The sequence below is a fragment of the Calliphora vicina genome, chromosome 3 (genome assembly GCF_958450345.1).
Source record: "Calliphora vicina chromosome 3, idCalVici1.1, whole genome shotgun sequence".
NCBI lineage: Eukaryota > Metazoa > Arthropoda > Insecta > Diptera > Calliphoridae > Calliphora > Calliphora vicina.
In genome coordinates, this window is record NC_088782.1 from 119,796,038 (window position 1) to 119,809,443 (window position 13,406).

The 13,406-nt window shown below is 30.8% G+C and overlaps 3 protein-coding genes across 6 annotated transcripts in view; 1 reads left to right on the top strand and 2 right to left on the bottom strand.

Moving 5' to 3' along the window:
* Positions 1–286: 286 nt before the first annotated feature.
* On the bottom strand, positions 287–3,593 carry LOC135954083 (probable deoxycytidylate deaminase). Its single transcript, XM_065504140.1, has 2 exons — positions 3,479–3,593; positions 287–1,123 (listed from the first exon to the last, which is right to left on the bottom strand). The coding sequence occupies exon 2, from the start codon at positions 1,092–1,094 to the stop codon at positions 486–488; it is 609 nt and encodes a 202-aa protein (XP_065360212.1). The 5' UTR covers positions 1,095–1,123; positions 3,479–3,593; the 3' UTR covers positions 287–485.
* Clc (clathrin light chain) lies at positions 1,371–2,538 on the bottom strand. Its single transcript, XM_065504139.1, has 2 exons — positions 2,382–2,538; positions 1,371–2,243 (listed from the first exon to the last, which is right to left on the bottom strand). The coding sequence occupies exon 2, from the start codon at positions 2,232–2,234 to the stop codon at positions 1,569–1,571; it is 666 nt and encodes a 221-aa protein (XP_065360211.1). The 5' UTR covers positions 2,235–2,243; positions 2,382–2,538; the 3' UTR covers positions 1,371–1,568.
* Positions 3,594–4,119: 526 nt separating the features above from the next.
* The window catches only part of LOC135954244 (putative uncharacterized protein DDB_G0271606), a 35,099-nt gene continuing 25,812 nt past the window's right edge, over positions 4,120–13,406 (top strand). For 2 of the 4 annotated variants that reach the window (XM_065504323.1, XM_065504324.1), the window contains exons 1-2: positions 4,122–4,655; positions 4,753–5,465. In XM_065504323.1, coding sequence (XP_065360395.1) covers positions 4,812–5,465 — 654 coding nt within the window. In that variant the 5' untranslated portion in view covers positions 4,122–4,655; positions 4,753–4,811. Of the gene's footprint in view, positions 4,656–4,752; positions 5,466–13,406 lie in introns of all 4 variants that reach the window. The other 2 variants (XM_065504326.1, XM_065504325.1) reach the window with 2 other exon arrangements.

Consider the following 13,406-nt stretch of genomic DNA (forward strand, 5'->3'; position numbering starts at 1 on the left):
AACAGATGAGAGTTATGTTAATGGTTTATAAAAGTGAAGCCAAATTTTGTTAGAGCCTAAACAAACAAAGGAAAAGGGGTTAAAAAAAGTAAAAAGGTTTATTTAAGTAATGCCAAGTTTTATATGCCTAAAACGTAAACAAACAAAGGAAAATTTAAACTAAATAAAAATCATAGAGAAATAACGGGTTATTAAAGTGATGCCAAGTTTTAAATCGTAAAAAGGAAAATCGTATTTTAAAACAAAAATTCTAAATTAAAAAATAATATAATTTTATTTGTAATAATTTACTTTTGATTTGCAGTTTGAGCATTATTTTCTTTATTAGTCCTGATGAAAAATACAAACAATTACACACATAATTTATACAAAATAACCGAGCACTAAAAAACATATAATCCTATAATAAAAAAACAAATATAAAATGAAGTACAGCACTTAAAATGCCTTAGTCTGGCCTTCGAAACTTTCCTCTGCTTCCCGCTTTATAGCTTAACATTTTCCAATTCCTGGGTCAAGTTCAATTCCTCTTCCATTATTTGCTGGAAATCTATAACAATTTTATTTTGCGCCGGTATATAACGTAAGCACTCAATTTTTGCTTTGCTAAACATTAAACGTGCAGCCCGATATTTGGGCTTATCGGCATATTTATCGGACATGTAGAATATTTTCGTAATACCCGATTGTACGATTAGCTTGGCACATTCGTTGCAAGGAAATAGGGTGGTATAGAGGCGGGTATTTTTGAGATTAGCGCAATTCTTATTTAATATAGCATTCGCTTCGGCATGAACCACAAACATTTTCTTGTCGTTGATGGGATCAAAGTCCTCCACTAAATTCTCAACATCAGTGGCTTTGTACCAGGGAAATTCATCGTCTTCACAGTGCTGGGGAAAACCATTATAGCCAATGGCCACTATGCGATTGTCTTCATTGACAATGACTGCCCCCACCTGGGTAATGGGATCTTTGCTGCGTTGCGAAGATAGTACAGCGGTGGCCATGAAATAATCATCCCAATGTAAATAGTTCTGGCGTTTGTAATTTAGCAAGGGTGTCAATTTGTTGGGGCTATTAGTGGAGGACATTTTAGGGGAGGTGTATTAAGAGGTAAGAGCTGAAAGAGAAGAAATTAAAATTATAATATTGATTTATATTACAAAAAGAATTTTTTTTCTTTAAATTTTGCATTTTTTATAAAGAAAACTAAATATTATTTTAGATATTACAGTTCAATGTTATTAACACTATTACGAACTGTTACTTACAGTTGGTGATAAGAGAGTATGTAAAATTCGTAATCTCTGTTCAAAATTCTCATATTTTTTAAGTCGAGCACTCCCCAAAAATGAAAAAGCCCATAATTTTTATTTAAATTTTATATATATATATTTATTTCTTTGTGTTTTATTTTAATAAATCTATAATAATAAATTTTCGTGGAATTTTTTGTTTGTTTGAAAATAAACATAAAACAATAATAGTTATAATAATGAATTCATTGGAATACTAATAAAGTAAAGAAACGAAAAAGCAAAAAAGAATTCCCTGTCTCTGTTATTTTATGCCTTTTGGGCTCTAATGGGTATGGGATTTTGCTTGAGATGTAAGTAGATGGAACGCATGCGTGACACATCTTTGCCCGATTTATTGACTTTGGGATTAAAGTCACACAATTTGGCTATACGTTCCCATTCGGTGCCTGGTTCCATGGCTCCACCATTTTCCAAAGCAGCTGCCTGCTTTTCAGCACTACGGGCAGCAGATTTAGTTTTTGCAATAGATTCTTCGGTTTGTCTCAACCAATCCTCCAATTCTTTCTTAGCTTGAGCCCTTAATTCCTCCTTTTTGCGCTCCTCTTCGCGATCTTTCTCCTCCAAACGTTGTTGTTGTTCCTCACGCCATTTACGGATTTTCTCCGGTTCAACGCGAGATGGTGGTGGTCCCGAAATAGGATTAACATCATTATTATCACCACCAATCATCTCAAAGGAGCCGGTAGATGACTCCAAACCGCCACTACTGCCTGCAGCCAATTCATTAATGTCACCACCCAACAAACCAGCATCGTCTGAGGGAGCTGGTGTTTTGCTAACACTGGAACCAGCATTGATTTCAGCCTCTAAATCTCCCAAAATCGATTTCTCCTGGGCCAAGAACTCGGCTGCCGGATCAACTTCTTCGCTGGCGGTAGCGGGAGCTGCAACAAAATCATCTCCGAAATCCATATTGAAAATCTGTACAGTTCAAAAGAGATGACACATCATTTTCAGCACAACAGAGAAGAAAAAAAATCACACAACGCAAATAGGGGGCGTATTAGTAAATTATGTTTTCAAAAACAAAACAAAAATCTTTGATTTTATGCTACTTACCAATTATATATTAAATTCGAGTATTTTAATTTAATAAAATTATCTTTTTTCCAATAGTTTTACAATATTAATTACTTTTCAACTGGTATTCCTTTTCGTGTTTTTTCTATTATCTTTCTTTCGTATTTTCTTGTTCTATCGTCTTTAATCAATGGAGTGAAATTTTTTTCTTTCGACATTCTCTTTTATGAGGCGTTTCTTCGTGGCAGCATAGTGTAGTAACGGCCGAAGCCAAATACTGTAAGGTGTTGCCAATTGAGCGGTTTTATATATACAAGTTTAAGGAAAATATCCAGTAATTTGTAATGACAAACATTTATAAATTAAATATTTTTTTTAAGATCTTTATTAAATATTAGCATTTTAATCAAGGTTTTATAACAATAATTAGCCATAAATTAATTTTTTACTACAAAATATCGTTTAAACAAATAAGGCGCATCAGTTTTTCAAATGGTCAGGGCATAGACATAAAAACCTCTATTTTAATAATTTCTACGCAAATTATTGAAATTTAGGTAAATACTTAAATATTCCCCACTACACATGTTTTTAAAAATGTATAAAATAAATAAAGCAATATTCGAAATATAATAATCCATAGTAAAAAATGGGAATGGCATAGACCTAAAAACCTCAATTTTATTAATTTCCCCCCAAATTATTGAAATTTATGTAAATAGTTAAATATTCCCCACTACGAGTATTTAAAAATGTATTAAAATCAAAACAAATTTTACATAAAATAAAAATTTACTTTAATAAAATTAAACAAATAAAATCGCCAAAATACCTAAACTGACGTTTCGTTTAAACAAATGTGTAGTGTAAAAACGCATCAAAGGAAAAACCAAAACAAACAGACACATGTTATTAAACAAAAGTTCTCGGAAAATTTCCCTCAAGGGATTTAATTAATTTTGCACATGTAAATACATATAGCATTAAAAGTAAAAATTTACCAAAATAAACAAAAAATTACGCAGTATTATTAACTAAGTATTTGATAATGTGTCACACTTTTACAACTCTCTAATAAAATAATTGCTTATTTACTTACAACTATTATTTTCATTTATCAACCACACTATACTTACATTTAATTATATGACAAATTCCTTAATTAAAAAAAAAATACTTAAAAATGCAACTAATTTTAAAGCACTTTTTGTTATTCTAGCAAGACAAAAGTGCCAACTTACTAAAATTTCCTTTAAACCAAGGGGAAGTTTTGTTAAGAAGTTACAATCCAAAGAAAGGCGTGGAAAGAATAGCTATTAAAACAAATTTCCTAAAAAAATAATAAAGACCATACAAAAACTATATTTAAGCTAAAAAAAGGAATATTTTAAGATAATTTTATTAAACTATTTATTTTAGCAGCAACTCTGCTAAAAAGCCATATTTTTCCTTTCCCTATATACAAAAGCTAAAGGTTATGGTTTACTAACATACATATGGCATCTCTGCTTTATAATTATTGACCTAAAAAAGTGATGCCCAGTTTTTATATATTTAACAAATTTAGCCTAAAGACAGGTTAATAAACAACAATTTACTGTTTATATTACTAACAATTTTATTACTTTGTAATATTTAACAGATTTACTTGGTTTTCTTTCATACTTTTGCTGAAAATCAATAAAATTTCCCTATGGCCGTTTCTACACCTAGCATTACTGACAATACACAAATTTTTTCTTTCACCTTCTTCTTCCAATATCTTCCTTTTTTTCTCTGACTGCCATATTTTTCTAAAATGGCGCTTTGCGACAAGACGAAGTAAAAAATAGTGCATAAATTTTTATAAAATAACAACGAAATTGCTAATAAAATTGAAAAATATTTACATAATTATCAAGTGTAAATAGTGTTTAATATATAATGATGAAAAAATCTAAGAAAATTCATGAATTAATATGGAATTTTCAATAGCAAAAAATGACAATTAAAAGTGATAGACGTGATTGATGATAGACAATTTAACAAGAACGCGATACACATACATACACAAACACCTTCAACATACAATACAAAAAAAAAAAGACCCCAAATAAAAAACGAAACGAAAAAGAGGAGGACAAGTACAATTTTCATTTATGTAGTAGAAGAAAAACGTCAAAAAAAAGTTTGATAGTAAGAAAAAAAAATTTACACAAAAAAGAAAAATAAGGGAGCCAAGACGGCGGGCAGATTATTGTTAATAAAATCTATAAATTATTATTTTTCTTATAAATTTGGGAGTAAATATTAGGAAAAATATAATTAAAATAGGTAAGTTCGAGAGAAAAGTGCTCATAATTTTATGTAATGATGAAATGCTGAATTTTTTCTTATTCTATGTTGTTTTTTTTTATGTTTTTGTTTTTAGTTCTTCTCTGTGTAGAGTGTGTATATATTTATTTTTTTGGTTGAAAAGCGTGAGTCACCATGGACCCAAATTCGAGTCCCTGGCCTTATGCCTACAATCGTATAGTACCAGCGGCGAGTAGTACAACATCGGCCGACGACTTTCAGCATCCACATTTGGCCTCGAGTGCCCAGTCATTATTATTACAGGCGGCTCATTCGAATATTGCGGCAAATATTGCAGCCGGTGGCGGTAGTTTCGTATCGCCCTCACCCATTAGTGGCTACAATCCAGTTTTCCAACAAATCTATCATCATGCGGCCGCTGCCAGTGCTGTACAACCAAAACCTGCCCATTATGCCTCGTCGGCTGTTAATACACCACATCGCCAATTACAAATACCCGCCACTTTGGATAAACAATTGACCTCATTCCAAAATCAAGCTGCTATAGCTGCGGTCTCGTCGGCCGCCGCCGCTGTAGTCAATAATGCTGCAGCCGCCACAAATTACTATGGTGAGAATTCATCATCTAGTGGTGCTTCACCTTCGCCCACCACCTCAACCATAACACCGACTACGCTGAGTTGGAATACTCCAACCATGATTTCAAACACGTTCTTGGCCATGCAACAGCAACAGCAGCAACAACAGGCTCAGCAACAGCAACAACAAAGCCAACAGCAGCAGCAGCATCAGCAACAACAACAGCTTAATCTAGCTGCGGATAAGGTGGTGAGTAGTAGTATGTAGTCAGAGTTTAAGTTAAAAAAAAAACAAAACAAAAAATATCTAAATGATAATATCATAAGATATATATAGAAAATATATAAATATTTTGTCTCATATGATTTAAAAAAAAAAAAACAAAACGTCGTTCGTTTATCACTTCATCCATTTACATACTGTTTATATTTTTGTTATTGTATGATTTTATGATTTTTTTTATTACAACAAACACTACTTTACTCACACTTTTATTTCAAACTATCTTTCGATCATTTCAAAAATAAACAACAAAAGATTTATTAAATTTTATAACCTAAAAATTGAGAGAGAACAGTAAGGTTTAGGATTTTAAGAGAGGGAGGATAAAAGGATAATTCATAGGGATTTAGAAAAAAACCATAATAAAATTTATAAAATAATTGAAAGGAAATTAAATTTATAAAAACACTGTATGAAAATGGTGTCGTGGTAATCTGGTCTATCTGGGTAATTTTGTAATGCGATTTTTTTTTTGTTTAAAAAGAACTAAAATTTTTGTGAAAATCGAAAAGAGAGCTGAAACATATTTAAACTATAGGTAGGAGAAGTTTCAGGTGCATTCATCGGTAAATGGGCTAGTGGAACAAGGGACTTTTGTAGAATGTGTGAGGATATTAAGTGGCTAGAAAAATTATATATTTTATATAACAGTCATAGATTACAAGGTATTACACAAAAATGTCTAGGGGATAGATTCCACAATGATCTATTGGAAATAGGTACATATGATCTAGGCTTTATCAGGAGAACATGCTGGCTATTTTAAGTTACAGTCTTTGGAGAATCCCTGAAACAATTTCAGTATCAGCATTGTTTTTTTATTTAAAATAATAGAAATTAATTGTATACTTTATATTATAATGATGATGATGATGACAAAAGGAGAACAACAATTAGCAATTTTTACTAGGAGAAATTAGAAAAACATTGTTCTTTAAATCGCCACAATATATTACAATTTTAAGCTAATAAACAGATGCAAAAGTGCACAATAACAGAACGATCATTGTATGTGATTTAGAAATGTCTGATTACTTAAGATAATATGTTCTTCTCGTTTTGAAGTTTGTGTCTGACATTAACACGACAGCTGTAACTATAGAAGGCAATTCGAACTACGTACTGAAACCACTGGAGTTCCAATCGTCCAAACATTTTAAACTTAGGGAGATCTGTACAGGAATGAACTTTCGACTGCAGTAGAACTGTAACAACAACTATACCAGGTCATTTGTATGAAAAATGGATATCCGCTCTAGAACGAGCTAATGTTGTATCAACCAAAAGTTTTTTTTTCCAGGAAAGAATGACTTGTTTGTTAGATTTTTTATTTCCCTTATTAAGATGGTATGTATTTACCGGGCACTACTGATCTAAATGTTTTTATAAGTGAAGCGTTATAAATGAAAAGTTCCTTGTTTTTATTTGATATTAATTTTCCGAAGAAATATCAAAGAGTAATATAAAATATAATGATTTTGTTGAGACAAGTTGAATATTCCATTAAACCGCATGATAATTCATGAGCTTCGAAGAACACTTCCACTCGCAGACCCACAGGATTCATTAGATGTGAAGAGAGGAAATGAAATTGGAGAGAAAGGTGATAAAAAAGAGAAATAAAGTTAAAACCAGGTCCAAAAAAGGACATGAAAAAAGAACAATTTTTCGTACTTTTTATGAACAGTATTTCAGAAAATTGTTTCAGCCCAATTATGAATAAAAAATTCCCCGAGAGATTGTTCCCGGGAGTTTTTTCCCATTGAATTTGAATAGGAATATTGGAAAAGGGAAAAAAATTTTCAAAAATTACTTAAATTGTATAAATTTATTATTTTGAAAAAAGTACCAAAAAAATATACTTTTTGAAAAAAGTACTTTTTCAAAATCAGTTAAATATGAACAATATAATAGAAAATGCTTTATTTACACTAATAATTATAAACACAAATAATTTTTATCTTATTTTGTACAAAAATATAATTTTTGAAAAAAGTACTTTTCCAAAATAACTTAAAAAGCTCCAATTTTTTTTTTTTCAAAATTACTTGATAGAAACACTTTTAGTATTTTTTAATTTCTAATAAAGTATGAAAAAATAGAGTTTCAATAATAATTTTAATACAAAAAAATGACTTTTTTCGAAATGACTAAAATTTTAACAATAATTTGTTGATGATTAATTTAAAAAAAAAATGTTATTTCTCTGAAACAATTATTCTTGTTACGACATGCCCTTGAGTTAGTCTAGAACTCAGCCTTTTTGAAGACATGGACAGAAAGTAAAACACATTAAATTTATTAGAAAAATATAGAAATTCTTTAATTAAGTTAGCAAATGTTATTTAAAATACGAGCTGTACTCTAAAAGTTACGTTCCCACTGCAGGTTCGGTAAATTTGTTTTGGCGCTACCCTCTCGCTTACAGAAAATATACAAATTTTGTATGTTAAATTCTGGCTTGAAAGAAGGTTTATTTGTGTTTTGAAGAACAGGCAACTCTCTAGTTTTAAACTGAGTATTTGAACATATTTAAATGTATATTGTTATAAATTTGTCATTGTCAACATTGTAGGACTTAAAGTAGTCCCAGTTTAGTATATTTTTTTTAACTCGAAACATTATTAATTATACCCTTTTCACACTAGGCAATTTAGTTGCGCAAGTCTCTTGCCCAACAACAAAACAGCATGCAAAATTTTCTTCTCCTTAACCCGACATTACCTCTGGCATCTACAAATACAAGAAACTTGCGCAACTAAATTGCCTAGTGTGAAAGGGGTCTTATTATTAGTATGCTTAGGTTATTTCGTTCTGAATACTTTGCTTAGTATGCTTAGTTTATTTCGTGCAAGCAATTCTGGTTTTAAAATGAAAATTTTAATATTTTTATACGAAAATTGTTATAATTTCGAAAGCAGCGCTAGTTAATTAGATTTGTAAATTCGAAACATCATTAGTATTCTTTGTATGCTTAGGTTATTTCGATCCAATAATGTTGTGTTTATACCTTTAAATATAAATAATTTCTTTGCATCACTAAATTACTTCGTTTTTTTCTATTGTTATTTTGTATGCTTAGTTTTTTTCATGACCTTTAATTTGCCAATAACAGGCATGAATATTATTATATGTAAATGTCATTGTTAATTAATTTCAAATATAGATTTTGCTTCGAAACATTCTTTAGTCACTAAATTTCTTCTTTTTCTTCTGTCCTCTTAACTGCCTGCGGAGCATTAGGGCCTCTACAAAATTTCTCCAGTATATTCGATCATTCGCAAGTACTTTTACTTCATTCCAGCTTCGTCCGCTATTTTCTATGTCCTTAAGCAAGCTTCTTTTCCACGTGGTCTTCGGCCGACCTCTCCGTCTATTTCCTTGTGGATTCCAATCTAGGGCTTGACGGCTTATTTCATCTGGATCCTTCCTAAGAGTGTGCCCGATCCATTTCCACTTTCTTCTTTTGATGATAATGTTACATTTTCTATATAGTTCGTCGTTGGTTATGACGTTTGGCCACCAGATTTTCAAAATGTAACGCAAGCAGCGGTTTGTAAAACCTTGTAGTTTACAGTTCAGTGCCATTGTCGCCAGCCACGTTTCGACTTGAATATGTTTATTTTAGTATTGACTGAAATAAAAACTAAATTAGTTTTTCTTTAAAAAGTTATTTCGGAAATACAAAATTAATATTTTAGTAAGATTTAGTTTTCATATGATAAATTCCGAATATAATTGTTTATGCTTAGATTTTTTCGTTCTCTATATTTAATGGGTTTAATCGGTTAATCGAGCAAATAATTAATCGGGTTTTAGATCTGTTAATTTTAAATTAACCGAGTAATTTTATATTGAATGGAAAAAACACGAAGAACAAAAACATAAAAAACAAAAAAAACAATAAACAATAGTTCTAGAAAAAAGGTAATTTCCAAATTCCTTAGTTTCAGTTTTCGTACTATAATTCAAAAAACTATTGCTAAGTAAGGTTCACCAGTTAAGAAATAAAATTTGTTGTGTTTAAAACTATATTTCAATATAAAATGCAAAAAAAAAGAAATTTCAGTTAATCGATACAAATTAATCGGTTTATTTGTTATTTGAAAATCGTCAATTTTACATATTAATCGGTTCAGCCAACTCTAGTTTTAAAGTGAAAATATTAACAGTTTTATATAATTTTTTTTTATAATTTCCTATTAGTTTCAATCATTTAGTTGGATTTTGATACGAAACTTTAATTTTAGTATGCTTAGGTTATTTCGTTGGAAATATTTTGGAAAATAATTAAACTAGTTGACCGGCCCCGGCTTCGCCCGGTAGCTATTTACTAATGTTAGTTTCTTCAAGTTTCTCCAACCCACATACACCTGCCTGTTCCTATTTATTTGCAAATCAAATATCTAAATTTGTACTGCATACTTTAGGGAGCTTTTTTTGATTACAGTTGATTGGAGTAAAAAAAGAGAAATTTCCGAGATTTACCTTCTTTACAAAACCTCTCGAATCGAATAAAAAAAATCAGCCAAATCGCTCCAGCCGTTCTCAGGTGCTGCCATTAAATACATGGACCATTTAATTTTTATATATACAAGGTGGCGCATAAGTAAACTTACGATGTTTTTTGGCTGTAATTAAAAAAAAAATGAAAAACTTGATTCTTCTTGTGGATTATTTTTATTTGGTCTTTTATTTTTTTTTTTTTTACATCAAGTCATGTAAACGGCCGACGCCACAGTTGATTGTCATTTGAGTCCTTTTTATGGCATTTTCCATCACTTTGGCCAAAACTTCCGGCGATAGGTCCACCCATTTTTTACAGATATTGTCTTTAAGAGCTGCAAGAGTCTGAGGCTTGTTGACATAAACCAGCGACTTCAAAAAGCTGCACAAAAAGAAGTCTGGAGCGTTCATATCAGGCGATCTTGCTGGCCAGTGTAAATCGCCAAAACGGGAGATTAGGCTTCCGGGAAATGCATCCTTCAGCATATCGGTTGTGGCACGTGCAGTGTGTGCCGTTGCACCGTCCTGTTGGAACCACATGTTTTCCAATCCCAATTCATCAAGTTGCGGCAAAAAGAACTCGTTGATCATTGCTCTGTAGCGCTCACCATTCACAGTAACCGTTTGGCCCGCGACGTCTTCGAAGAAAAAAGGTCCGATGACTACTCCAGCGAAAACAGCACACCATACAGTGACTTTGAGCGGGTGTAATGGCTCTTCGTGGGTTACACGCGGATTTTCAGTGCCCCAGAAGCATAAATTTTGCTTATTTACGTACCCGCTAAGATGGAAATGGGCCTCATCACTCATGATTATTTTTGATGAAAAATAAATAGTCAGCAATATTTCGCGTTCTGGAGCAGTGTAGCGTAACATTGTTTATTAACGTCTATTTCGCATGTGTTTACTACACAAATGTCAAAACAGAACTGACATTAGGGGCCAATCGCAAAATTTATAGCATTTTCTGATAGGAGGATTACTTTTGCGCCACCTTGTACATATCTGTCTTCTTTGGATATCTAAATTAGTTTTGTTTTTTTTTCACAACATTATTTTTAAACAGAAAATGTCAAACAGCTCCAGTTTTAAATTAGGCTATTTCGTTATAAATATTTTGTTATAGATTTTAATTCGAAACATTAATTGTTTGTATGCATAGCTTGATTCGTTCTCAATATTTTGTTTAGCAATACACAGCAATACTCTGTTTTGTATTTGGAATGGAATATATTTCCTTAGGATTACTAAATTATTTTATTTTTAATTCGTATGCTTTGAATTTTTCATAGTTTCAAATTGAATATTTAATTGTTTATATGAAAATTGTTATAATTTCGTCATATTTTATTACATTTTATCATAGCATGAATTTTCGTATGCAGCCCTGTTCCTTTAAATTAAATACAATTTCTTGGAATCACAAAAAAGCCCAGTTTCTTCAATTGTTATTCTGTATGCTGAGATTCATTTAAAGTCTGAAATTTGCATAATATTAGGCAACTTTAGTCTGAACAGAAAATTTGAATAGTTTGTTTAAGGAATTTTTAATAATTTCGTTTTTTCAATCGTTGATTTTAATTGAATTTTTGTATGTTTAGGATATTTCGTTCAGAATAGTGGAAAAACCCAAAATATATTTTCTTTGTTCCCTTAAATTATACTGTTTTTTTTAAATTTATTTTTCTGCTTATGTTATTTCGTGCCCATTTGTTTCATTGAATATTGTAATAATTTTGGGACCACCCAATCATAGATTTTAAGTAAAAACTTGAATTTTTGTATGCTTAGATTATTTCGTTGTGATTTTTTTGAAAACAAAGCCCTGTTTATTTAACCCTCCGGCGGGTGAGAAGGCTGGTGACCTTTTCATTTTTAAACTGAAATTACTGGGAAGTATAACCGCCCCCCCCCCACATGTATTTCAAGGAAATTTTATCTAGAATCGTTAAAAAAATCAAAGCGATCCGACCAATAGTTTAGTTTCTATTGAGATTTAAATGTGTTTAAATCTGAAAAGGTGCCTTGTACTTCCTTGGATCACTAAATTTGTTTGCTGTATTTTTTCCAATGTTAGGACACTAGTTTCAAACAGAAAATTTAAAATTTATTTGCACACATTGTTAAAATTTTGTGATTAGAATTTTCAATCATATTTGTTCTTGAAATTGAACATATTTTCTGTGCACTACTGAATTACTTTGTTTTTTTACTTTTTATTTTGTAAGCTTAGGTTATTTCGTAGGCAGTTTTTTGTTTTTAACTGAAAATTTGTACATTTTTAAAAGAAATTTTTTAAGTTTTGTCATTGTCAATTATTATTATATTTCATGCTGAATATTTGGTTAAAAAAATGGACAAAAATGTCCTGGGGGGTTATTGTTTAATTTGATTCGAAAGAAAACATTTTCGAATTTCAATACAAATTCGAATGATTTTCCTTTCGAATCGAATTACACATGAAACAGGCGGGTTTTCTTTAAATGGAATATATTTCCTTAGAATCTTCAAGATACTTGATATTTTTATATTTTATTTTGAATGCTTAGTTTTTTTTAGTTTCAAACTTAACCTTTAGACAGTTTTATATGAAAATTGAGCTAAAACTTAGGTGGGTTTCTTTTTGAAATCCCAGAATTTTCAGACTCACCCTGAATTAAAAGACTATAATAAGTATACGTTACCTGTGAATTTTTGTTTGTGAGTATACATACTAGTTACATGACCGACCGACCGACCGACCATACATACAACACATACGAATCCTGAACATATTACATATATGAGAGCATATTGTAGTAGCATTGTTAACTGAAATAATAACAAAACAAGAAGAATATACTGCTGTTGGATTTATAATTTAACATTCATGACAATAAACCAACCATATGAGTACAACAAAAATGAAAAATAAAATAAATTGAAAGAAGTAGAAGATGAACAAGACGTAGGAAGTGTTATTTTGGGGGTGGTTGGATGGATGGTTGTATGGTTGGTTAGTGAAATGAGGGGGGTAGGAGGGGGGGGGTGGGGTTTAAGTCACATAACACAACATATAGAAATAATATGCTGTTGTGTCTGTGTTATACACAAACTATTGTATTTGTTATTCTATATACATATGTAGAATGTACGTACGTACGTACGTAAGTACGTATGTATATTGTTGTAACAAATTCTATTCCTTGCTGTTCTCTAACAATTTATACAAACATACACACACACACTCACACACACACATATGTATATTGTGCAAAAAGCACGCATACATAAACATATATACATATAAACTTATTTACACGCATTCATACAATTTACTCTATATATCTTCTACATTACATTACTTTACATTGCATACATTCATTACTACATACAACACATTTATATCATCATATTTATATA

Bases quoted from the DNA above. Each gene is read 5' to 3' on its own strand.
- LOC135954083 (XM_065504140.1), bottom strand. From the start codon at position 1,094: ATGTCCTCCACTAATAGCCCCAACAAATTGACACCCTTGCTAAATTAC.
- Clc (XM_065504139.1), bottom strand. From the start codon at position 2,234: ATGGATTTCGGAGATGATTTTGTTGCAGCTCCCGCTACCGCCAGCGAA.